Here is a 27,481-nt window from a genome sequence, read left to right as displayed (position 1 = left end):
AGCCAGTGTGCAAGAACCCATGACCCTCCACTCTTTCGACAAGCCCATTTTCGATGATTTTTGGTGGACAGAGAGCTTCTTTATGGCTCCAGCTTCGACTACAATTTGCCCCACTGATTTGTACAGCCGATAGTTGACCTTATGACGGAAATATCTCCGTACATCACGAGAGTCTGTTCTTTTATGGGATAACCTTTTTCAGGCATCGATTTGTTTTCTTATTTGCTTTTATGTTTCTCTTTTTTTTTTTGGTTTTTTTTTGTTTGGGTTTCTTTAAGTGCACCTGTCGTATGGTACGAAGTGAACGTTAACCCAGCTCTGTTGAACAGCCCCCAATGTGTTCTGGACAGCAGCCGGAGAGCAGTGTCATCATCGTAGAGCATCTTTGGCCATGTCTATGCCTATGCCTAGGCCAGCTCTCGATCGTAACTTAATGCTAGCGGTCAATAGCATTACTGAGGCAGGAGTAAAAAGCAAGCTGGAGCTTCAACTGCAACTTCAACACAGCAACAACAAATAGCTTATGAAAAGAGCTAATCTGATAATACAGAATTGAAAGGGGCGGTCACGGCACGAATTTTGCTACACGCTCTTGATACGATGGCAGCGGCAGCCTCCTTCTCCAACTCCAACGATTGACGATGGCAGCAGGCAGCAGCAGGCACAGGCAGCAGTAACGACGACGTCAACTAAAACTTCCATATTGGTATAGTGCACCTCATGCGGCTTTGGACAGAAGGGATCGATGGTCAGACAGTGAAATTGCATTTGGCTGGGGCTAAAGTTGGGGCTGAACTTGTCTGCACTTGCATTATGGGTAGATACTTACACAGATACACAGATACACTCGTACATTCCTTTGCCGTGTACTCGTCGTAATAGAAGGTTGCCTCAACAGCAGCAGCAGCAGCAGCAGCCGCGGCAACAACACCCAAAGTGCTCATAATCTGTCGGGAGATTGGTGGCATGGGACCAGATGTCAATAATTCAGAGCAATACCGGTAGTTTACTGTACCCAAAAGCAAATGGTTGGCGGCCGGACCTTACCGTACCCACTACAACCGATTACACTGCAAAAACTTTGAAAATACTCCCAGTACTTGTACTTGCTCATGATATAGTGCTGCCATCCATCATCTATTGCTTCTCAAGGCTGTGTGGCATATACAGAGGTACATATAGCACATACAGGGACCATAAAAGAGTACTACAAGTACCTATTGATAGAGTTATCCGAAGGAATTAAAAATATAAGAATACTTCACATAATCTCAGCGTTGTTTCTTATGGGATAGTCTAGGTACTCCAATGATTCCAAAATTAAAACCTTACCAATCCACATTTACTTATCTGCTTCCGTACTTCCTTCCTATCTGCGTACAGCGCTCCATCTCCATAGCCTCCTTGGGGATCGTACCAGGAGAACAAAAGAAGAGATTAAAAATTCTGCTCAACTCAATTATAAAAATTCAACCCAATCTCAATTCCCGAGAATCGCCGTTTGCCATTTGCCATTTCCAGACTATCGTTTCGTACTCGCATCGTATTATTGCCATTCTGGCCGTTCACATCTTCTGATCCCGATTCACTCTGCTGCTCTCTTGTCTTGTGGTCATTCGTCATTTTAAGTTCAGGCCAGAGCCTGGCCCAGTGTCCGGTCCTCAGTTTGCAGGCCAGTCCCTCAATCTCCATTCCAATTCCGGGACCCCATACCCATCCTCCATCCTCCATCCTCCGTCCACCGTCCTCATTCACATCGCCAGGTCCCCGCCAGTCATTGACACTGATATGTGTGGCAAGGTATGTCTTTTGAAATGACAATCTGCAATTTGCTATTCGAAAACGTTTAAAGTAATTTATTTTTCCCTGCCGAGGACGCGATCCGCGATGCCATGCCCATGCGCATGCCCATGCCCCAAAACGAGCGTCGGGTCGGTAGGGTCGGGTCGGGGGTAGCGTGTAGCATAAATGTGCGAGTGGAGTCGCCTCGTATTGGGGCTTAGTCTCTGGGCCGGATGTCTGCCGGTCAGCGTTTTGGCCTTCGAGCACCGTCCTGGAACATATTAGCCATAGCATAGATGCGAACTCTCTGGGCACCCGTGACAAACGATTCTGATGTTCCATCTCCCAGGAAACTTACATTTAATTAATGGTCTCTCACTACTCTGGCTGACTCGCAAATCAATCCGTGGAGCATACTGCAAATAAACCCAAGAAGGAGCTGCAAGGAAACATTCCGTTATGGTAAATTGACTTCCTGAATATTTCATGGCTGAAGCGATGCGAATCCAAACCCATGCCCGTGCTTGACCACTCGTACCACCGTGATTTGGCACAACCATATGTCAACCCTTTTCTTGGGGTGTCCACGGTGTAGTCCTGTCCCTGGGACAGTCCTGAGTCCTGCTGCTGATCCCATGTCCTCTGGCGCATCTCATAAATAATTCAGTCAATTAAGCCAACTGAATGTGTCACAGGGCACACACACTCGATAAACAGGTATCCTTTTCGGACCAGTGTTGGGATGTGATATATGCAATCCCAACTAAATAGTTAAGAAAGAAACTTTGAAGCTTATCCTCTGTTGATTGGGAACGAGTTAAGGGAAAGCCAGTCAGCCAGAGTTCCGGCCTTGCGGAAAAATGGAAATGGATAGAATCTTCTAAAATTCTAATCGGTCCATGCTTTTTCCATCTTCCATGACAAGTGCTAGAAAAGTTGAGAGAGATTGCGCTCTGCTTTATATGGGTACATATAATCTGACTGAATATGGGGTATAATTATGTTCTGTCTAAATACTTTATATGATTGAATAATGGGAAACCCAATCGGAACGTATTCCTAACTACAGCGGAAAGAGCGCAGCGGCTTGTCTTCAAGTCTGAATCACTTTCACATTCTCAATAATTACACTCGCGGCATTTCCTGGGGTACTCGTATTGCCATTGATTGAGCCAACTTGTTAGCCCCATGGTGGAGCATCTGCATCTATTAAGGCATCTGCTCGTATACAACTACATGCATACACACACACACACACACACACACAGAGACACAGAGACACTCACCTGGCGGCAAGCTCCTCTTCTCGGGGGCAACAGCCATTAATCCTGACCTGTCCGTTCTTCCATTTTTCCCCAACCAACGAGTCCAACGAGCGTACTTGATTGCCTCTGCTCTCTTCGCTATTGTTATGCCTACCCTGGCTCCACAGTGGACTTCACTTCGCTCACTCTCTTGTTAGGGTTACGATCGGTGGCGCCGCCTCCGCTTGACATGGGCCATGGGCCTCCTGTATGCTCGTATGATGTGCATCTGTATGAGGATGAGTACGAGTACGAGATGGGGCAGAGGTGGAAAAGCTACCATTTCAACACGTCTTCCCACATGCAGTACAGTGTTTTGACTACTTGAAGTAGGTATATGATTTGTTTCCTGCCATCCATCGTTCAGTCCGTTATTTTAGCATCAATTCACATCCTTGGCAGGGAATGAGAGAGTTCCTTGAGAGATCATCTAATCAAAAATTGTATTAAACAAGTGAATGAAACACTGGAACATCCATTGTTTGAAACAGCAGCCATTCCTCCTTAAAGGATCCTTATAGTGGGAGCCCAGAAAGCGTGATTTCATTATATATTAAGTATCTATAGGATGTGTATCTGTACTCCATTCATGTATTTCTTATGCGGCATCACATCAAATACCTTGGTGACCTTTATTGCAGACAGCAAATTAAATACTTTTTTATTGCCAGAACAACCAATTAGCCATAAAAAGAAGTACGAGTACATGGAGTGCATGGACGGTGAATGAGAAAAATAGCATGTGACAAGAGACAGATGGACGGATGGACCGACGGACGGAGGGATCGTTCAGTGCATAGACCAGACCAGTTCAGATCTTGTTTTTGGACTGGAGTGGAGTGGAGTGGCGGTGGCAGTGGCTTTATCAGGCTTGTCTTATGCTCATTGTAATTACGATATTTACCTGTCGATTTGTTGTGCAACGTGTCGTGGCCTGTAAACGCGAATGTTCCCTGTCCGGAGCTGTAAAAAGTGCAGGTAATTAACAATAATTAATAATGCAAAACCTTAACTACACAGTCACCCGTTCACCCATTCACCCGTTCTCCCGTTCCCGCCGTTCCCCCGTTCACCCGTTTCGTGTACGGATGTACCGATGGTTCGATGTGACCAGTGGTCATGCTATCTCATTGTTTTGCCGTTTCTGTCGTTGTCCTTGTCCCGGGGACAGGGACTATCCGCTTTGCTCTTCTTGAATTGCGTGTAAGAGGCACATTTTGCCAGCATGCGTGAATAAATAAAAGTTTCTAAAGGGATTGTCACCCATGCCACTAAAACAAAAATCCGCCTGTCATATATATCACTCGACTTGGGGCTGCCACAGGAACAGGAACCGGGAGCAGGGTACAGGGCGCACTGAACTGGGGCCAGGACTGGGGTCGCTGCCAGACGTAACCGGCCCATAAAATATGACAAACTTAACAACGGCACGGACTGGATAACAACAGAGACAACGGCAGAGGGACAGACTATTGGAATAGTATTGGAGAACCAGGAACCATCAGAGCCAGACCCAGAGCCAGAGCCGGGGTCGGTGCAGTGCCTGACCGGACCGGACCGGCCCGGAGTGGAGTGGAGCTGTCGGCATTCGTACAAGCAAAAGGTAACGTGGACACCCACTTCGCAGCTGTCAATCGTCTAAATCGTTATGGGCACTTGACGGTTAAGGAAAAATGCAGCCATAAAATGCCACAAAGTCAGTCTTTAAATTATTAACGACAACAAATGTTGTGACCGGGCAAACGACTCGCCAAGCGACTCGATACACGATGTGGTATGTGGCATGTGGTATGCCCCCGCCCGATCCAATCGGTAGGGTAGGCTTTAATGAATGAATCCCCACTGAATGTCCCAAAGTTCGGTGCGAACGCGATCCTTTTTGCCAATGTAATGTCACATTCGGATGCCATTAACATTGTGATCACTGTCATCATAATTTATAATTGACTTCCCCCAGAATAAATGGCATCGACTACGGGCGTCCTGTCGTCACATTCATTTGGACGCTGCAATATGCACCCACAGCATATGTGAGTCGGTTGACCCTGCCTCCCGTTCCTGCTGCAGGATGAGGCAGGATGGGGTGTAGGTGATGCTGCTCCGCTCTGCGCAGATCAGATCAGATCAGATATTTTCTTGATTCCGGCTTATAAGACATTCAATGAGCTGCATTTTTTGTTCAATAAAATAAGCTTTGGAGAATTGAATGCCGATCATTCTGATAGTCTTTTGTCGGTACTTTATCAATATATTATAAAAAAAAACATCTTGGAACTCTGTGCGATCCATATCGGGGTTTATCCCACTACTCTTCAAGTTAAGGCCGCGAAACCCATTGGCAAAGGCAAGCAGTGCGAGCGAGAGGTATATTAGCTCTAAATTGGAATTGGAATTCTAAATCATCTGTGAGTGTTGGTAAACATGATTTCTTCGACTGATGGCACTGTAGAAACGGTTGCCAACACTAATATGTCGTTCTATCTCATGCTATCTCTGTCTTTAAGACTAATAATGTCTTGAAGCATAGTGGACTACCAGCATTATTATTCTGGCTTTCGAAAATACTTTCAAATCCTACTTTTTTGGCCCAAAAATATACATATATGTACGTACAAGTGTACTCTGTCGTGTGCAGTAGGGTAGGGGATTGCATTTACACGTTGGCAGGATGAGATCCAGTGCTGACGGTGCTGGTGCCCACTGTCGGCGGTGGATAAGCCGGGGCAAAAGGCGCCAATGTTTGCACCGCGGGGCGCACTCGGATGCAGTGAAGCGAATTTTTGCGCACAAACGAAACCACTTACCTTCGGTCGAGGCATATTTAGGCGATTTTATTGCATTGCCTGTGAAATGAGAAATAAAACAATGTTGTCGCTGGATCCCATCTCCTGTGAAGGGGAACCGGGAATGGGGACTCGAACTGGGGCCGGGAAAGGGAATGCTCGAGGTGGTTTCGTGGTGCGTATGTATGCTTTCTATTTGCCGAAGAGGACGAGCAGGAAGGAAGTTGTGAATCTTATGGAGAACGTATGACAGCTTTACTGGGCCGCCAGATTGTTTTCGGCCCCGACCCCGACCCCGGTACGACCCTCTCCCTGCAGTTCTTCTTCTGTTTTTTGGTGCTGGTCTCTTGGCCTGTAGCTTTCCCTTTGTTCCTGCAGGGTTTTTGGCTGGCTTTTGCCAACAACATTTGAAAAGTAATCGTTCAACGAACCGATTGACAAGGTAATCTTCCCGAAAACATGTGTTGGCAATATCAAGGCCGTGCAAGGGCCCATGCCCGCCCGCCCACACACACACACACACACACACCTATCCACACATCCGCTCGACCGGGTCCAAAGTGGAAGTGAACAAAGGTTTTTGTGGCTGCCAAAGTTTGGCCAAGAAGCCCACCCCCCCTCAACCGGGGGCTAAGCTCAAATGCCGAACAGGGAATGAAAATGATGAAGAAAAAAAACAAAAAAAAAAGATGCCGGAAAACGGGGAAAAGTCGAATATGGGAGAAAAAGGGCACACATGATAGAGGAGGGATGGGTGGCGAAACTTGAAGCCTCTGATAAGATTTTGGGCGAGCATTGAAAAGGGTTTTGCGTCCACTCCATCGGGGTTGGGGCAGGGGCAGGGGCTTGGGTTCGGGCAACGTTTTTCTCGCTTCATCACTTATTCATGCTTTGGTCTATTAGATTTCCGTTTCCGGTTCAACTGTAACGCATAAAAGTTACACAACGTGTTTGAGGTTTTACGCTCTTTTGGCACACACGTCAATGCGATTTGAACCGCTAAGGCTCACACACCTGCTGGAGGTCCTTCCATCCTTCCATTCTTCCTTCCTTCCGATTTTCGTATTTCGTATGCCCAAAGTGTGCACCAAAGTCCTGGGCACGCTCGGAACCGAAGCCCTGATGCTTGATGTATTATATATTTCTGTTGATTATTATTATTTTTGTTGCTGAATACACTTTGCGCTGGATGTGGAGTATGCGGATTTTATGCACAGAACTGTTCAAGTATTCCTCATAGTTTTGGATGGTTATTGCGTACATTGGGATTAGTTTAAAGAGTTACTTAAACGGCTCTCCTTTGGTTGCTTCATTACATCTTGGAATAAGTTCATTTCCAAATCATGCTATGAGTGTTGGTCCTCGAATATCCCTGTAAAAACCCCTCAAGAACACATGTGTGCCAGTTCCTAATGTTGGAAAAACAATCTTCTATCCACAATCCTCCTCCTCATTTGGATAATCCAGATCCTGGTAGGACTAAAGAATGGACTACAGGTGGCCTCTTGTGTCATCTGCTGGTGTTTTCCTACAGGGTATTCAAACATCGGTCCTTGAGCTGCTCGACCTGCCAAATACTTTCGAAACTCTTTGACATTGAAGCCAAAAGCTCTGTCAGGTCTTTTTTTTGTTGTTCATATAAGCATTTAATTCGTTCTGTGCCGTTGGAATCACACCGATAAGGATGGATGGATGGAGGGACGGTACGGTACGGTCAGGTCAGGTCAGGTCAGGTCGTGCATGGATGGATGGATGGACTGATGGGTGGAGGAGAGTTTTTCCACCAGTCACCAGGAGAGACAAAAGGGTTCCCGAAGTGGGCAAGGGGTGGCTCTCGCTGAAGCTCGGGCTTATCCCCATGGAGAGTTATTGTTGCTGATTTCTTAAGTGGCCCTCACACCACATCACAGAGGCTCTGAGAGCAGCCCGTGTCTGCTCGTGTGGTTGTTGTTCTTTCCCGTTTTCCCTTTAATAAATAAAGGAACACTCTGCTCTCCCATTGCCGTTCCATGATGGATCGACCAGCCAACTTTTCATGCATATTAATGTAGAACTTAGCCAAATGGTGTCTCATTTCACCTTTCCTTCAACATTTCGATGGACTCTCAACATTCTTAGCTCTGCCTCCAAAAAGTGGAGCATGTTTGCAAGCTTCAAGGAAACCAAATCACCCGATCGTGAATACAAGATGTTGAACCTTGGGCTTTGCCCGATTCAAGATCGTTCTTGGGAGTATTCTATAGCCCGAATATAGTATAAAATAATTACAGTGTGTGGAAACTCAATTATTTGGTATATATGTAGGACCATAGTACCATGGGATCTTCCCTTATTTATGGGTACGGGCTGGAATACTCGCGTCTTATAGCTCGCATTTCAGATGATGTTCCACCAAAAATACATTGTTCCGGCTTGGCGCCACTAAATGGCATATATTTAAGCGGTTCGTATTAAGGTCGCGAATGTAAGAAACATGCTCATAGATACGAGGACGACACACACACACACACAAGTGCTTTTACGAGTGTGCTCGGTACACCATATGGCAGCATACAATCGTATGTAATGGAGGAGTAAGTGCACGAGTATGGGTGTGTATGTACATGTGTGGTATATAGGGAGGTGGATGTGAATGTGGATGTGGATGCGGATACCCCGTTCCTTATGGCTGTTAACTGTTTGTTGTTGCCGTTGTTTTCTGCGTGTCCGCTGCAGGCTTAACGATAACATTGTGGCAATTTTATTTACCCACAATCTGTTGTTTTTCCACCTCGGTCTCGTCTCGGGTTCAGGTTCGAGCTGGGGCCTCGATACGATACGATACGATAGGATAGGACAGCACAGGACAGGACAGGACAGGATAGAGAGACAGAGCACGAGTACGAGTACGAGTACGAGTCCTGCCAACAGGAAGGAAGAGAACGAATTTCAGCGGAAGGAAACACTAAAATGTTACTTTAAATAAATTGCACCACACCGAGGCTCTGGCTGTGGCTCTGGCCCTGGCTCCGGGCTCTGTTATTTTCTGTACGTGTGGTGTGCTATTGCTCCGGGCTCTGCTCTGGCTCCTGCCCGTCCTAGGGGAGGGCCATTGCCATTGCAATGGTGATGGCGTCGGTGTGGCCCAGGCCCAGGCCCAGGGGTGACATGGACAACCACACACACACGTACACACACCAACCATTTATCCATAAGATACACCCTACAGACACTGCCCTGCCAGCAAGCATGTGCAGATACGATACGAGTACTTGCGGTACCCATACGAGGACGACGTCGCTGCATTTATTTATTTGGACACTGACGCCCTCGCATTGCCAGTGCCAGTACCAGTGCCAGTGCCAGTCCCAGTCCCAAAGCCAGTGCCGGGACAGGGCCCAAAGGCAGCTAAATTTACGAGCTCCCTTAATCGATCTAAAATTAAATGGCTCGCTAGAATCAACCCTTTTCGAGGCGAACCGAACACAACCATTCCCAACTTCCATTTTGCATTTTAAGCTAGCACTATCTGCAATCCCAATTATTATCAGTTTTGCAATTTGCAATTGCTTTTCCCCTACATGTGACTACAATTTCCAAACTATTCTTTAAAATTGGCCAAAACAAAAAAAGAGAGTCCCCTTCACCCCCTGCCAAAAAACCAATGAGACTCTCAAATAGTTTCAAATGTTAAGCCATATTACACCATCTTTAATAATAGTAGTTTTGATTTTGTTGGGTTTATTGCACTCCTTACGAGATGACTATTCTGTGGCCATTTACGAGCATATTAAGAGCTGTTTCTACATTTCGATATCCACTGTAATTATGCCTAAAACAGTAACTATAAAATAAGCCTATTAAAATTTAACAACGAGTATTGCTTAAGGTGCTCTGCAACTCCATATTTTGCCATGGAATCGAAGCAAATCGACGCATAGCGATTCAATCAGTACTCAAAACCTGGCACCGGATGGTATTTACTTACTCACTCATTTACTCACTCTTCAGGCAAAAAGCTCTCAGTGGAAAAAGTCACAGAAGAAAGTCTGAGTGCTAGAAAAGACTGTTCCATACCAAGAAGTTGGCGAGATGGACCAGACAGCTGTCTACACAGCTTCGCTTGATCGTCAGCTGAGTCATTCCCCAGAATCCAGCAACAATATACACAGTCCTTGGCTTTCTATTCAGCCCATATTGTGACCATTTATAACCGTCTTTAGACAGCAGATCTGTTAATCCCAGAATCGGGGCTCCCCGAAACACCCCCCACAAGAACAAATAGCCGTATAATTTATGATTTTTCATTGATATTTTATTGCAAACATATATAGCTTAAATATGAGTTGAAGGTATTTGCCTGGTTACTGTTTTCAGAACTAACTAACTCACTATATAATTACTTTAGGATTGGTTTTGTGATAAAAAGAAAACAACACAACTTCGGTTCGGTTCGGTTTTGGATCATCGCGATGTATCAGATAGTATCAGATCAGTGATCATAGATCGGTAGTCACTAATCAGTAATCAGTAATCAGTTTTTTTTTGTTGGTTTCTTCCTAGCAAGCGTTTCGTCGTTGACTCATCATCGTTTCTATATCATATACAAATACACTTAGGGATTCAGTTACGATAGCGAAAAAAAAAAAAAAAATTATTAGGCGCTGGCTTAGTGGCTAAACGGTACTTACATAATCGAGTATCACTAACAATATATAATCGTTAATTATTTATTTAGTACTTCTTGTTAATATAAGTATCCCACATTCTCTCGATATTTTACCATCTCCCATTTCCCGTGTCCGTCCTTCCATTCATTTATCAATTCTCTACAACGTCGACGCTTGTGTACATAAAACAACAAACATTTTATCCATTTTATAAATACAAGTTTAAAAAAAAGGGACTCTCGCATACATATACATACATATACGTGTGTGTGTGTGTGTGTGTGTATATACTCATATGTATAGAAAAAAAATGCTAGTTGATCCATCTAATATTTTATATTAGCATTAGCCTAGTAAAATTGTATATTGTATATTTTGTTGTATTATGAGCGGCCAGGCAGGGCAGGACAGGGCAGGGCAGGGCACCCCAACCTCCCTCCTTTAATCGATGTGAATTATGAGCAATGCTGTAGTCCTACGTTTTAGCCTGATATTGCATGAACGAATATACTATATATATACTGTATATATATATATATTCTGTGTGTGTTTTGGGTGTGTGAGTGCGCATGACGTGGGATTTTGGCCAAGGCGGCGGCGGTGGCGTCGGCGGCGGCGGCTCGTTGATCGTCGATCGTTGATTTTAGTGATAAAATGCCAATGCCTTGGCATAGTACGAGGTACATGGTCATGATATGCGATCGGGACTCTGCCTCTGGCCCGCCTCCTGCTCCTCCGCTGCTGCTGCTGCTGCTGCCGCAGGCTGCTGCTGCTGTTGCATCTCATAGTCCGGCGAACCAGAACGGGATCGTGGCCGCAGATACTGGGACTGCGACTGGGACTGGGGCTGGGGCGAGCCCTTCGATACCGGCGGCGTGATCGAGTGCTGCGAATTCGAGTCGGAGGAGGTGCGTCTGCAGAAGGGTCCCAGCCCGCCGGCAGCAGCACCCGCGGCCAGCATGTGCGGCGCCAGCTGTGGGAAGCGTGGCAGTCGCGGCAATCCCGCAAAGAGCAACGGATTCCCGCCATGATTGAGCAACAGCCTCGGATCGCCGCTCCCCATGAAGGCGTTCGCGTTCGGACCGCCGTCCCCGAATGCTGTGGGCGACTGCCCGTGCCCGTGACCATGGCCGTGACCCACAGCGAAGCGATGCTGCAGTGCCTCGAAACAGAGCGGCACACTCAGCCCGTGGGCATGGGCCCCGGCACAGATGCGGGCCAGTATCTCCGCCTGAATGTTGCCGGGCACTCCCACGGGCGGGCACCCGCCGAAGCCGCCACCCTTGTTGTTGTTGAGGTTCACATTGAGGCTCATGAGATCCAGCAGCGAGTCCCCGGTGCCACTGCCGGGGCCAGGGCAGGGGCCGGGCGGCAGGTGGCCGTGGTCATCGCTGGTCGAGAGCAGCTTCCGGTGCAGGTTGAGATTGGAGCTGTGGCGATCGCGGCTGCGCTTCGAGGGGAATGCCGCATTGCAGCCGTCGATGTTGCACTTGTGGTGGAGCTTCAGGTGCACGCTCTGGTAGTGCGTCTTCAGGTGGAAGTGATTCTGAAAGATCTCCCCGCAGGCGGTGCACTTCAGTGGGTTCTCCTTGTCAATGGGCACCTCCGGCTCCGGCTCTGGCTCCGGTTCGGGTTCCGGTTCTGGCTCTGGCTCTGTCTCGCGTTCTGTCTCCCCCTCGTGCAGGTATGCCGCCTCCTCATCGTCCTCGCCATTGATCGCCGCCGCCTTGAGCAAATCCCCGCCAGGTGTGTCCGTCAGCACGTTGTTGTTGTTGTTGTTGTTTATCCTGCTGCTGCAGTCCTGGACCTCGTCGGTGCCGAGAAGCTCCTGCTTGATGCGCAGATAGCGATTCTCATCGTTATCATAGCCAAGGGCCAGATCCTCCAGCGGCTCCTGCTTGATGGCCCCGCCGCCAGCCGAGGCCAGCGAGAGGTCGAGCGTGGTTCCCGCATCCTTTTCCGCCTCCGCCTCGGCTTCTGCCTCGGTGTCGGCATCGGCCTCCGTTTCATCCGGCAGCTCCGTCTTGATGCTGACGGGTGGCCTCCCATCGCCGGGCGTCGTATAGGGCGTGAGTGGGGGCGAGGGGATGGCCTTGGTGGACTCGCTGCTGGAGCTGGAGCTCGTGAGCCCCATTTCCGTTTCTTTGGCTGATGAAGCGTGCTCCTCCCTCGCTCCTTTTGCTGTGGCGCCTGCTCCTGCTGCTCCTGCCACCACTCCTCCATCCGTCGCGCCGCCCAATCGAATCTTCTTGATGGAGAGATCGGCGGCCACATCGTAGTCGAGGGAGTTCTCGCAGGAGTTCTCGTCCGACTGGACCGTGCAGCGCACTGGGTTCTGGCTCTTGCGCTTTCGCTTGCTGGCCGAGATCTGGCCATGGCCATGGCTGGGCGAGTCGTCGTGCTGCTCGTCCATGGCCTCCAGACCGTCTGCCGTCCCCTTGCCCGGGCTGGGCTGCTCTTTGGTTTGACTGTGGCTGTGGCTGTGACTGTGGCTGGAGACGCTCTCGTCCTGGTCCTGGTCCAGCATGAAGTCCTGGTCGTGGCCATGGCCGGGCCTGTCCGGTATGCTGTCCAGCTCGTCGCCCACCACCACAATGCCATCGCCATCGGGATCGTCGTCATCGTCCTCGCCATCCCCATCCCCGTCTCCATCGTCGTCGTCATCATCGTCGTCGGGCATGTGGATGCCGACCTCGAGTATCTCGTCGTCATCCTCGTCGTCGTCCGCCTCCACCTCCAGCGCCTTGCGCCTCTGCCCCTGACCCTCGAAGCGTCCGCCCACGAGCATGCCCCCGTTCTCCATGTACGAACGCTGCAGATACTCCTGTCCGTGCTTCAGATCCATGGCCGATCCCCCGCCCATTGCCGGATGGTGGCGCAGATCGGGGGGCGGAGTCAGCAGGGGGAAGCTGCCGAAGGGCGCCAGCCCCGCCATAATACCGTTGGGGGCCTGCAGCAGCAACGGATGCGGCTGGGCACTCCGGCCATCGTGCGGCGAGATCTTCCGTCGCAGATGCGGCGAATGGAGCTTCGGATTGGGATTGGCGCTGTGCCGGTTCCGGGACCTGCGCGAGCTGAACATCATGCTGCAGCCGTCGACGGTGCACTTGTGCATCTCCCGCAGGTGCACCGCCGAGAAGTGGATCTTGAGGGCGCCCTTGTCGCAGAAGGTCTTCAGGCAGACGTTGCACTGGACCCGCTTCTTGCCGGTCACGGGATTGATGAACTGCGTCCCCAAATTCGCCGGCATTGAGCCCCACTGGCGCTTGCTGCCGCCGCCACCGCCACCACCACCGCCGGGCGAGTGCGTCTTGCGGCCAGAGCGGAGGTTGGAGGACAGGGCCAGGCGAGTCATGCGCTGGGAGCTCGAGCCGGAGCCCCCAGATCCGCCCGAGCCTGATCCGGAGCCGGAACCAGAGCCCGATCCTGAGGCGGTGGAGGAGGAACAGCTATTGCTGCCTTTATCCAAATGACGCGAGGACTTGCCCGAGGATTCCTCTGCCCCTCCTCCACCTCCACCTCCTCCTCCGGTGGTTGATTTTTGGTGGTGCGAGTGCGAGTGCTGCTGATGCGAATGCTGGTGCGGATGTGGATGCTGGTGAGGATGTGGGTGCTGGTGCGGATGCGGATACTGGTGACTGTGATTTTGACTGGGCGAATGGTTGCCGTGACCGTGACCGTGGCCGTGACTGTGTCCGTGACCATGGCCGTGACTATGGCCATGGCCATGACCCATCTCCGAGCGGTCGCCCGCCGTCTGATTGCTCTGCGACTGCGAGGACGACGAGGACTGCGACGAGGACTGCTGCGGTGGGGGCGGCGGTGGCGGCGGCGGCGGCAGGTGGTACGGCAACGGATGCCCCGCCATGGCCATGGCGCTAAAGAACTGATTGCTCTGGGCAGCCGCTGCTGCAGCCGCGGCAGCGGCAGCTGCCACGGCGGCGCTCTTCTCCCCCGGAGTGCTGGCCTCGCTGATCCGTCGCCGGGCCTGGGCCAGAACGGCGGCCTGCTGCACCGCCTGCTGCTGCAGATGCTGCTGGTGGTGGTGCACGAACTCGGTGGGGCTGGGCGGCAGCGGCAGCGGCGTGGAGAAGGCCCCCAGGCTGGCCGAGCTGATTTTTCGAAAGTCGAAGGGCTGCATGTTCTGCAGATCGCTCAGCGGATTCATTTGGGCGGTGCTCATGCTCATGCTCGTGGCGGGCGGGGACACGGCCGTCGAGGCTGGGGCCGTGGAGCAGGCGGCGTGGTTCCGACTGTTGCTGCCGGTGGTGTTCGTGTTGTTGTCCGTCGGCGAGGGCGAGGGATTGCGGAAGTAGCTGGCCGCCGAGAGCTTCTGGTGCAGCTGGCTCTGCAGATGCAGCTGGGCGTGGGCCAGCGACGAGAAGTGGGCGCTCATAGACTGATGGCTCCCGCCCACACTCGCATTGGTATGGGTATTGTGGTTGTGGTTGTGGCTGTGGCTGTGGTTGTGGTTGTGGCTGTGGTTCAGGTTCAGGGGATGGCGCAGCGGCAACGTCAGTGGTAGCGGCAGAGGCGGCGAACTGCGGCGACTGGGTGTCATCACCATCGGAACGGGCAGGGGCACGGGGGAGCTGGAGCGCCTAAGATTGCCAATCGATGGATGCTGATGCTGGTGGTGGGGGTGGTGATGGTGGTGGTGACTCTGGTGGTGCGCTGGATGTCTCTCATGGCCGTGGTTCAGCGGCAGGCGGTAGCCGAGCAGATAGGGATAGTCGATAGGGATGGCCCCCGACGATGGACTACCAGGAGCCGGCGGACTGGAAAGATCTGTGAGACGACTGATACTGTTGTTGACCTGGGGATGTGACTGCTGCTGCTGCTGCTGTTTTGTCTGCGGATGTGGATGCGAATGCTGCTGCTGCTGTTGCTGCTGCGGATGCGGATGCAAGTGCGGATGCTTCTCCTGACCAATATTCATCAAGCGGCTTACAAACTACAGTTAATCGGTATATTTCTGACAATATCGTAGACTAGATATAGGATGTGTATAGCAGTTGCATATAGATTCGTTGTGGTACGATGCTCCTCCTCTATTCCTCCTCCTCCGTCTTTCAACTCCTTCCAATTCCATGCAATGGCTGGAAATAAATAATACAAAGAGAAAAGGTTTTTATAACAAATGGATTTGAAAGCATAAACTATATACTAGAAATACTTAAAATACCAAATATACTAGATATAAGGATGAAAAGTTTCCCAGAAGAAACTGGCTACAAAAATATACTCCCTATCGATTCCTGTTCCGCGATTATTACCCCGATTATTTCCGAACTTAAAGTTACAAACCCTAGGTATAAGCTCTACTACACCTCAGAGCTCTTCGAGCTGTGTGGCATTGTGGCCGTGGTCGCGACGAGTTTCTGGGCCGCCCCCAGTGGCCCTTGGGCCATATCTTCTCTTCATCTGAAACATTGTCCCACAACGAGTATAAGCACAAAGAGTGCTCAAGGAGTTTTCCACCGAAAACGAAGCCTAACGAAGTGGCCGGAGCCGGAGACCTCCCAGGCACACATCAGCACATCACGGGCGATCGGGCCAACGGGCCATCGGGCCATCGGGCGATGTGTGTGCTCTCGTGTGTACATATGATTATTGAAAAGAAAAATAAGAATAATGATGTGACAAATTCTGAGTGGACACTTCAGGGGGCTCTGGAGAGCCGGCGAACGCGAGGACAGACACTTAGGTGCACACAGCCATACCTACAGACACATACAGTCACAGTGATCGCACTGTATAGTGTGCGCCGAGTGGATGGATGGGATGGGATGGACACTGGGCCAGTGTTGGAGAGTCCGGCAGTGGAGTGGAGAGCCCGCCGTGACATGACAATGTGCGAGTGCGAGCAGAAGAGCGTCTCTTCGTGCTGTCCATGACTGGGGCCACTTCAAGATGCCATGTCACATTCTTGGGCACCGCCACAAGAGTCGAGATCTCCCGACCCCAGCCATTGGCCAAAACTGGCTCTGATCGTGATCTTCAAACGCGATCAAAATCGAGATCGAGATCGCGATCGCGATCACTGCGCAAGATCTCTTGACGAACTGCTAGTTGACGACTGCGTCTTGGGGACGAATTTTTTAACACAAGATGCTAATAAATTGTGAGATAATGAATACAAAGTACCCATATATGTATATGTATAACTACTGGTACTATTATAGCTCTTAGGAATATTGATCATATTTTATAGATTCTAAGGCTGATTCAAGAATATTCTCTTCTTTTGAAAGATATTAAAGAATATAATTAAGATCTTTCCATGATTTTGGGGTTGGAAACAATCATTATTATAATGACTTATTTTATGGCTAAGCTACAAAAAATGTTCCAATAAAGATACCTTTGCCTAAAGGTCTATCGCTGCTATAGAGATTTTTCCAAGCGATACGGAAATAATCCTGTTTATTTGACGGTGGATAAAATGTGTAGATCCCATCAATGAATCCCGATTAAAACAATAAAAAGCAGACCATACTTTTTCATGCTTTTTGCCATTGTTAAGCTGACAGTTTTCTACGAGTACTTTATACCCGTGCCCGATATGGGAGTTTTCTCTGATCTGACACTATTATTATATTGCTGGCTGGCTGGCCGGCCGGCCGACTGTCTTTGGACTGTGCCTTTGCATGACACATGTCATCTTGGCCAGAGTCATTTAAATGGTATACAAATTGTATTTTAATTGCCACCTGTTCGGCGTGGAGTGGTGTGGTGTGGTGTCTGTGGTCTGTTGTAGTTTTTGCTGTGCTGTGCTGTGTAATGACATTTATTTCGATTACGTTTCAGTTCTCTACAGAATCTGGCACCCAGAGATGAACAGGGGCGACAGTCTCGGCCGCTTTTAATTGCTTTTGCTCTCCCTCTCCACCCCACTCTTTCGAGTATCTCTGTTTATTTTTGCTCTTTTCTGTTTTGGCTCGCTCCGAATTCGAGTTCTAACCAAACCAGTTCTGTCCAAGCCGATCTCCGATCACCGATCTCGTGTGTATGTGCCACCGTAGGTTGTAAGTATATGGCCGGGTATACAGCCAGACGACAATTGTATCAATCTGATCTGTTATTGCATCAAAGTGACAGTTATTTAATGCCCCCCCGTTGTTTGTCAGGCCTGTAATTTGTGTACTATATTTACGGACAGTTCAGGCGGACATTGTAACCCTAGCTGTTCCCCGGAAAGCTGCCACACGACAGCTGGCTTTGGCTTACTAAGGGTTTCATTTAAGATATTCATTAAGTACCAGGATTCATTTATTAAGTATCATATCGGACTTTGGCTTTCGATCATGTTTTATGATGTTTTTAAGACACCGATTACACGTGCCTTAAATACTGAACAACCCACCGATAAAGTATCTGGCGGATACATAGTATTCTATTCCCTTCTTTATGGTTTATAGTTTTCCAAACAAATCATCAGTATACATTATCCCAAGGACCATCTGAAAACCCATTAACTAACGTTTGAGATCACTGTATCTTAGCTCTCTGGTTATGGAAATCCCTACTATCCTCTTTATTGATTCTGATGGCCAATTTTCGAGCCGTATCCATCCTGCCATATCCATCAAACTGTTGATGGGGCACAGGCGGCAGTCTGGACCTCCTTTCAATTTTGAATTTCACATGAAACTCATTTTCGTCTCACAACAAAATTGCCGCTAAGCTGTGAGACGTGTACGAGTGTATGTATGTATGTGTGTATCCTAAAGAAGAAAAAAAAAAGAAAGAAAAGATAAAAATGGCATTCCAGACACCAATCATCTTTATTATTGGGCTTTATCGCATGGAATCAGCAGCAGCCGAGCAGTCATAAGGAACATTTTTTTAACGCATTCCGAAGGCCATAAAGCAGAAGCCATAAATGCGTGTTAAAGTCGACCAACAGAAAATTTCAAATGTCAACCATTAAACGCGGCAAGAGTCGAGGCGATCCGTTCCGTTCCGTTCGGATACGATACGATACGATACGATACCAATCCAATGCGAAGTGAGTGTCCCACAGATCTCCAACACACAAGCCCGACTCGACGGAGGGCCCCAGCCCCATCCCCAGTCCCAGTCCCAGACCCAGTCCAGCTCTATTTTGTAAAACTTAATTTATGAAACACATAAAAAGTGTCAACACGGCTTGCTGCATATGAGATATGTTGGGCAGTGATCGCCGTCAAAGCCCGGCCCGATGTTAATGCCCAATGCCCAATGTCCCCGACCCGATCCGATCCGATCCCAACCGATCCGAGCGGAGAGTCGACAGCGCCGTGACCACGGCATCACTTCAGTTCTGATTATGAACGCCTCTGATCGCCCCCGACTGCTGCCGAACAACAAAGCTTAACAAAGTGATTTCAACAAAAAACTCACATCTTTTTTTCTCCTTTTTTTTCTCTTTTTTTTTCTTCTTTTTTTTTGTGTTGTTGTTCGATATGCAAATGGGATCTTATGGGATCGTTGACGGAAGCCGCTGGTTGCACCACACCACGGCACGGCACGGCACGGCACAGCCAAGAGAGCGCCAACAGACGAGGCTCAATGGAAAGGACACGGCACGAACACGAACACGAACATGGTTTTGGGGTCTCTGGAGCCTGGATCTGGGTTCTCTGGGTGCTTTGCTTGCTCTGGGTGCTCTGGGGGTACAGTGGCGCTACCCAGCCGAGTGTCTCAGCCGATCAGATGTGATGTTTTGGGTCTGACTGCACAGCAGGAGCTCCTCCGATCTGTAAGCTGCTGCTGCTGGTGCTGGTGCTGCCCTGTCTGAGCGGCTGACTACCCGTAATCCGGGACTTAGACTGTGTAATAAGTGGAATGGTTGGGTTAGGCCCTCAAGCGCACACGACGCGGACAGCCGCACCGCCGCATCAATATGATCTGCCGCTGCTGCCAGGGAGGTGCGCTGTTTAGGAGGAAAGTGTGATGTTGGGGCTACTGGGATATCTATGGGATATCTGGACTGAATCTCGGAACACCACACTGGGGCACACTTTCACGAAATCAAGTTCTCTTAATGAGTTGTCCGATACAGCACACAACTCTGCAATGGAGCTGGGGATCGGATGGTAATGAAAGCAAGAATGGAATGCATCTACGATTTAGAAGAATACGAGTAAATATGATAGCTATTATATGAAAACAATCCCCATTCAAGATGATCTTCTAAGCCCCAGTTCCCCTTTGGATGGTAAGGAATTGCCATAATAGTTCAACGGGAAACTACTGCACTCTTTACAATTTATTTGTTACAGTGCTTTTGTGTAGTTCCTTTTTTTTTGTATCTTTTTTCGGGGCGTCACCAAAGTGATGACCGAACTCTGAGTCCGACTTTGGGGTAAGCTCTAATCTGGCGGAGAGCGAGGAGCACTCAGGCTCTGATCTCTGGGCCTGGCCATGGCATTTTGGAGTGGAGTGGAGACCGAGACCGAACTAAAGCGATCTTCAGTCTCCATTCCGATCCATTCCGGAGCGGAGACGAGACCAGGGCGAGAGCACAGCACAAGAGCCATTCTTGTTTGTAGCCGGGAGCGAAACAAACGATTGATTGAAGGCAAGGCAACAGGCAACAGGCAACTGGCAAGAGGCCGAGGCGGCCAAGGCGGCGGCTTTGTTCATCTGCTACAAGCATCGCATTTAATGAGATTTATATCAGTTTTTAATAGCTTTGTGACTCTATTGTGTTGTGCCGTATCTGAAGCGAATCTGGGGCCATCTCGGCTCTCGGGCTCTATAGAGATATAAAAATTAGTTTGTTTGGGACATTGTCAAAATGGCTTATGAGTGACCGACCGACCGACCGACCAACCGACCGGAGAGGGCAATGAGGAAGTCAAGCTAACTTTTATTCTGTGGCAGACACTACTTACATGTGAAGAGAGAACCGCAGCCGTAACCGTAACCGTAACCGTAACCGTGATCCGACTTTTACTTCCCAACTGCTGGACAGTGCTGGGATCTGAAAATGGAGAGCAGAGCAGAGTAGATGGTTAGTCGATGTGTTCGGGTATCCAAGAAATGTCAAGTGCTTGGACGCAAACACTCACAGACACAAAAGTATAAACCACATTGAAATATTTCACACATCCATGCAAGAAATATCATATCGCATCGAGTCTATGGCCCGCACGGTAGCGGTTAAATATCGATTTGGTTTTGGTTTTGGTTTTTGGAACTGCCGCAAATCGCATACCCCTTGGGTGCCCCAACGAAATGGTGTTAATTTAAATCAAATGACAAAATATAATAAACGATCATAATATTTAATCCGAGTCGTCTCTAAAACGATACGACAAATGTGCCAAGTGCCTGGGCACACACCCGAAAAAAAGGTATCTAACAGAAGGCAGGGGGGGTTCTAGGCGACTAAGAGATGCGCTTTTTTAATGGCGAAATATAGGAATACATATATGAAATTAGGCATAAAAATTGCCATTAAGAACATGTTGAGAGTATACATAATAAGATAATTAAGAGCCAATATTTGAACAGAGAATAGAGATCAATAAACTAAAACAAGTAAATGTCTAGTATTCAAAATCAATGTAATCTTTATGCAAAAAATTCAAATAAAAGTGCCTCAAAAGGATAGAAGAATAAATAAATACATATATGCACAAATAGAGGAAAATATATCAACAAAGAATAGTCATAAGTCATAGTTACTTATGTTCCATCTTCCGCCCCATCCATCATCTCCGAGCCTATGGACCTTGTAGGCCGTCTCGAAGCGCGTATCGACGGACATGTGAAACCAAACGTTGACAGCGCGTATGACACAAAAGTGTAAAAAGAAAACCAATTAAACGAGCTAATCAAATAATATTGTCATTAGCACACACCAGTCAGCACACAGCACACAGCAACAAAAGAGTATAAACCAAATTTAAACGGCTTATTAGCAGTACCATTTAGGTATTTTTTTGGTCAAACACAATGAGAATCAGAAGCAAGTCGGCTGTACCCTACACTCTGCACCCCTACGCCACAAGGAAGGGTTAGTAGAGAGAGAGAGAACATCCCATAACCAGTGCAAGGCCTGTCTAGGGTTCAATGATCTCTGGTGATGGGTTCCATTCTAATACCCCTTTTTCCTGGTAACTTATTAAATTAATTGCAAGACCTATGTATAGTATTCTATTTTGTCCCTTTTGGTGGGGAAAAGTGTAGGGCATGCTGTAGGGCATACCAGTGCTCGATAGGCCCTGTTTTGTGTTTTGGGTTTCGCTTACTTTGTTGGTTTTGATGGGGGGCTTTGGGCTTTGAGCTTAGGAGACTTCGACAGTTAACAGTTTTAACTACGCAAACATTGGCGCAATTCATTAGCGGAATTATCGGCTGGCTGTGTGTGCATTATTTACGACTCTTTGTGTGGCATGGGGCACATGTCAACAAATCAACATCTATCAAATCTATAACAGATCCCCCGGGCTTGATTATTCTGCTGAAAAGCCGTGAATGTCGCCGCATGGCATTTGGATCGATGGTTTATTGATTCATTAAGGAAATCGTCCTTCGGTCTAACTGCACTTTGCAACTGAATATTTTATAGGCTTTGTACATATGTATCCGGTTGGGGTTGAGAATAAACTATTTCTCTGCCCTGATCCCTGACCCTTTCCGGCGCCTGGGACTGTCTTTCTGCAAAAGTACGAGTAGTATTTTCCCCTTGACGTTGTAATTGAATCAATAATAAAATCAAAATGTACGACGACGACGACAATGACACTTGGGGGGCCATAGCGTCTGGGGTTCGTCGTATCCGTATCCGTGGCCCGGGCTCTCGGGCTCCCGGGCTCCCGGGCTTCCGTCTCCCATGTGTCCGTGTCATCGTTACGGAATGGCAACGGCACTTCAGAGCACCCACCCGGCACCCTCTCCTTTGGATCCCAGGTGGCGTCGCTTACGGGTCCGAGGTGTATGTTCAATCAATGACTGACTGACTGTCTGTCTGTCTGCCTCTCTGTCTTTCCCTCTCTTTTGCGTTTTAGAATTTTTTATAATTTATATGTACGTACATACATATGTATGTACATATATGTATGTATATATTTCATTTTTGAACTGTCTCCCTGACAGCCTACGAACGTTTTTGAGTGACGTACAAAATGATGTCGTGTTGTCGTGCCACGGACGCGATGCGATGTCGACTTCGACTTCGACTTTGACTTCGAACCAGGTTGACTTTTTTTTTTTGCTGTCGTTCCCCGTTCAGTTTTCAATGGTAGTACAGGGGTTATCCGGGTGGATGGGGGGGGAGGTGACTGTGTGTGACTTTGACTGGAACTGAGGCAAGAGCGATTTTTCGAGTGCGACGTCAAATCGACTAAACTTTTCATTAAAGTCTTTTGAAATTCGGCATTAACCCTTTGGTGAGCCGTCTCCCGTCCCGTCCATTGGTCGTTCGTTTCTCTCTGTCTCTGTCTCTATCTCTTTCGTTGTCATTGTCTCCTCTCTGGCTGTCTCTCTCGCCTGTCTGTCTCTTGTTGTCTCTGTCGCCGCTCAAGTGATCCCCCGGCAAGCCATTAGCAGTTGATCCATTGGGGGGAACGGGTACGGCAACTGGAACTGAAGAGGCACCACAGCCACAGCAACAGCAACAGCCACAGCCACACACGACTTGACTTTGTCAGCGGCGTGACAATTCCGCATAAATCATAATCCTTGCCCGCACGGCACACGGCACGGCACACAAGGGTTAACAACAACGACGACGTTTGGCGTCGTCAACTGGCGAGGGAACAACATTCTCAAGTTGTGTTTGACGTTACAGTGGACCCTGCATAGAGGTGAACAATCTTCCAAGACGGCAATCTCTGACATTTCAAAACAAAATTGGGAAATTACAATATTATTCAATATTACTATCGAATCTGTATCTGCAATCTATCTTTTGTCTATCCATCTCCTGTATCTTTGAGTTCTGCAAATATTAGACTCTTTCCATTAATATTTATATATTTATGGAGCCATAGCCCAACCATTTACTAAAAATCATCCAAAGCTAATTTATTTAAGAAGAAAACGAAAAAATTTAGTGTCTATCATGTGGAACTTTTTTGAAATCTTCTAATTTTGAGACCATATTTTCTATATACTTTAAAACTTTATGATTTCAAATGTTTTGATTTGTATTTTAGTTTTTAATTGCAATAAAAAACCCTTGATCGCTGCAGTATTTTCAAAGGTTAACTCTTATTTGTCAAAGGAGTAAACATTCTTAACCCCAATTAGTCCATTCTTGGGAGCATCTACTGTATAATCTTTGCTCACGCGCTCTGACTCTTCGGCTGTGACTCTCTCCGGAGCTGACACTGCAACTGACACTGGGACAGGGACTCCGATTGGGACTGGGACTGCGACTTCGTCTGGGTCTGGGTTTGGGTTCGGGTTTGGGTTTGGGGACCTGGAACTGCGACTGCGACTGCGAATGGGGACTTGGCATTCGGCGGTTCGCGTTTGCGTTTCGTTTGAAAGGCACCCGTCATGGCAGTGTCAGTGTTTATATGCCGGCCGAGCCAGCGACCGTCCAGGGCCTCCTCATACAAGGTAGACAGGCGCTCAGTCAGCCCAGTCAAGCCATCCAGCCAGTCAGCCAGTCAGTCAGTCAGTCACAAAGGAAGCACTTGAGAAGTGAACATGTTAACGGGGAAAAATAGTTGGTCGCCTCCTCCGAAACCAAAACCTTAAACCAAACCAATCCAAACCCCGGTTCTCGGCCCAAAAAGGAACCGGAGCGGAGCGTGTGTCTGTGTGTGTTTGGAAGGTGCATTGTGTCGCCCGAAAACACTTGCGAAAGGCTCTCTCGAGAGCCTGTCAATCCCGAAAAGCCAGCGAATAAGGCAAACAAATGGGGGGAGACCAAAAAAGAAAAAAAAAACAGAAAAGAGCATTTCGAGTGGTAGGACGTCGGAGTCCAAGAGTTGGATATATACTCGTATTCGTATTCGTATTCGTACTCGTAGTCGCACTCGTACTCGTGTGGTTTTGGCTGGGAGGGTTATGTTATTAGCTCTCGTCGCGGTACCAGTTTTTTATCCAGGGGCGTTCCCTGTTCGGACGGCATTAAATGATTATCTGGGCTCTGGCTCTCTGGCTCTGTCATGCCACTGAAGATCTTGGTCTGGGGATCGGTATTGGGTCTCTTAAATTATGCGAATTTCATACTCGAGGGGCCATGTCCTTTATTATGTTTATGTTGAAGTTATTTCTCGTATTTCGTTGCCGTTTCGTTCGCTTTCATCTGATATCGGTTATTACACACACAATTCGAAATGTAAGTTCGGTTTTTGGGTTAGAAGCAGGTGGAAAAAGTCTCCAACTTTGTATCTTTATCTGTCCAAGAAACTTTTAGCTAAAGATCTTTAAGATCTGCTTTTAAATAAGAGTTCTCCTACGTTCATCCTCGTACTCCTAGGCTTATGTTCTGGTGGTGGAGAAGAGAAAAGTTTATTGATTTGCACACCAGGATATGAATCTTGTGCTGGCAGATGAAAGATGGAAGCGGAAGTATCCGGGCGATGAGTGATTAGTTATTGGCTTCAGCAGCTGGCTGGCTGGCTGGCTGGCTGGATGCAAATGATCTTGCGGGAGAGGAGGGCGCACTTTTTTTATCGGCAATGGCCATCGCAATGGGCATTCCGCCAAATGGCGGCAGTATCAAAACGAAGAGTCCTGCAGTGCCCGTCGATAGGATGGGAAAATAAGATGGCAACAAATTGCACAGGGCCAGGGCTATGGGTGTCTGTAATCGTCAGATTGGGTAACATTCGCTCGTAAATGTATCACCGTGGCCTCCTGCTCTCCTCCCCTCTCAGCTCCTCTCCTCGCCTCTTGAACACGAACACCGCCACCGCCACCGCCAACACCAACCGCCAACAACTTCGCATTCGCGAGTGTGTGATCTTATGGCTAAAAGCGATGCCGCCGCCGCCGCCGCCAACAAGAAGAACTGGACCAGCGGACAGAGAGGAACAGGAACAGGGGAGAGAGACTTTGAGCCGCGTCCCGAGAACCGCAGGGCCAGACCCAGACGGACACAGAGCCATGGCCTATTTCGATTCGATTTCAGTGCGTTGGGTGCTGGGTGCTGGGTGCAAATCGAAAAACGAGTACGCGACTCAATGGGAATATCTCTGGGACTCCTCGAGTCTCTTGCTACATACACACTTCAGATATTCCCGGGCTCCAGATCCCCCTCGGAGTAGTGACCGAGGCGTCGGGTAGGGGGCCAGGCAGCCAGGGAGCCAGGGAGTGGACCACATACGGTGCGAAGACCCACCTGCCCCAGAGCCCCCTTCCTCAACTCTCAGCTCTCAGTCCAACTCCGATCCTCGTCCATTCAGCGGCAGCCTGATCGACTTTGTCGTCTGGGCCCCCGACTCACTCACAGCCCCCGACACCAGAAACAACACCAAATAGATACCGATTCGAATCGGCAGCGACTCACGGGTTGTCCAGATCTGCGCCTGACTGGGACCGAGATCTGGATCTGGATATGAGATGGGGGAATGAAAGCGACACAGTCTCCATAATCGATTTTGTCAGTTCTAACGCTCAAGATTGAACTCTGATTATGAATAAACTCCAATTCCAAACCCATTCTGTTGGCTATCATCTAGTAAAGTTCTTTATAATTCGTTTACTACATGGGCTATCCATATCTGTAAATCCTTTGAATATAAGTTACTCCCTCAAATGATTTCGTTTAAAAACTCCCAATGATGTACATAGTCCGTTGGTTAAGTGATTAATTTAAGATCATTCCTAAGTTTCATCTTTTGACTTCTGAATCGATATTCATAATAGATCGATCCTTCTGTGATCCTTTAATAAAATCTCTAGCTATTCATCTTATTTCATTACTTTTTTCTCTTCTTCAAATACAGATCCTTCTATTACGAAAGAAAGAAGTAATTCCGGTTAAGCTTCCAGTTACGTTTCCCTTCTTTGACCGGAAAGAACCCTGGGCTAGAAGTAACACTTTGGGAAGACTATTTAAAAAAGGATCGTGGCCGTGTTCGTGGGGAGTGTGTTGCACACTCATCTACTCTAAATGATTTTCGGCTGCGTCTGAAAGGTTTTATTTATTTATTTTTATGCGGCATTACATTTATTTTGCTTTTTATTCTCTCATGGTTCATGGGCTGCTGTTGCTGCCAGGTGAGATGAGAGCAAGATGCCGGTGCCCATCCGTTCCCATTGCCATTCCTGTGCTTGGGCCTGTGCCTGTGCCCGTTCCCACTCCCATTCCCTTTCCCGCTGGCACGTTTGCTTATTGAGCCTGAGACGAGATAAGTGGCTTTTGGTCCTCACTCTCTCTCTCTCTCAGTCTCCCTGGCTGATCTACGACACTGTACGTGGACGGGCACCACGGACATGGACATGGACACGGACACGGACGTGGCGTGGATGGTGGATGCGGCAAATGGCGGCGGACTGCGGGGCTTTCCTTCGCACATTTTATGATGGCTCGAGATTGCCATACTTTTTAGCTGCTCCTTGAGAGCCCGTTCTCCACGCCAATACCTGTGCCTGTCTCTGTGTGTGTGCCGTTGAGTGATTGGATTGGCTTGACTTGGCTCAAACCCCGAAAAAAAAAGACAAAGAAAAAGCCAAAGCCAAAAAAAGAGTCTCTTTCTATGGCAGGTGTCTCGCCTAACTGTTTGGCTTCGGCCTCGGCTTTGGCTTTGGCTTTGCCGATTTTCGTTTGCCATTGTCTTTCATACCACACTCGTACATTTTGTTTTTTTTTTTTTTTCTTTTCGAGGAGATTCAACCGTCGACCTGGAGCTGGAGCTGGAGCTGGACAGTGGACATTGGACATCCTCCCCCCCATTCCCATTCGCACATTCCCATGGCATCGCCATTGTGCATCGGCGGTAACTGGTTTTCCCGTCCATACCATCCATCCATCCATCCATCCATCGGGGACCGTCCAAAAGCCAGGCAC

The 27,481-nt window shown here is 48.5% G+C and overlaps 1 protein-coding gene across 2 annotated transcripts in view; it reads right to left on the bottom strand.

Annotated features, from left to right (window-relative positions):
- Positions 1–10,141: 10,141 nt before the first annotated feature.
- Positions 10,142–27,481, bottom strand: part of disco-r (disco-related basonuclin zinc finger protein) — a 32,604-nt gene continuing 15,264 nt past the window's right edge. For both annotated transcript variants that reach the window (XM_015186496.2, XM_033382876.1), the window contains 2 exons: positions 20,400–20,488; positions 10,142–15,617 (listed from right to left, as the gene is read on the bottom strand). In XM_015186496.2, coding sequence (XP_015041982.2) covers positions 11,207–15,457 — 4,251 coding nt within the window. In that variant the 5' untranslated portion in view covers positions 15,458–15,617; positions 20,400–20,488 and the 3' untranslated portion in view covers positions 10,142–11,206. The remainder of the gene's footprint in view (positions 15,618–20,399; positions 20,489–27,481) is intronic.

This window comes from Drosophila pseudoobscura, chromosome X, assembly GCF_009870125.1.
Source record: "Drosophila pseudoobscura strain MV-25-SWS-2005 chromosome X, UCI_Dpse_MV25, whole genome shotgun sequence".
Taxonomy (NCBI): Eukaryota; Metazoa; Arthropoda; class Insecta; order Diptera; family Drosophilidae; genus Drosophila; species Drosophila pseudoobscura.
Note: the sequence above shows the minus strand (reverse complement) of the source record. Positions and strands in the feature narration are given on the sequence as shown.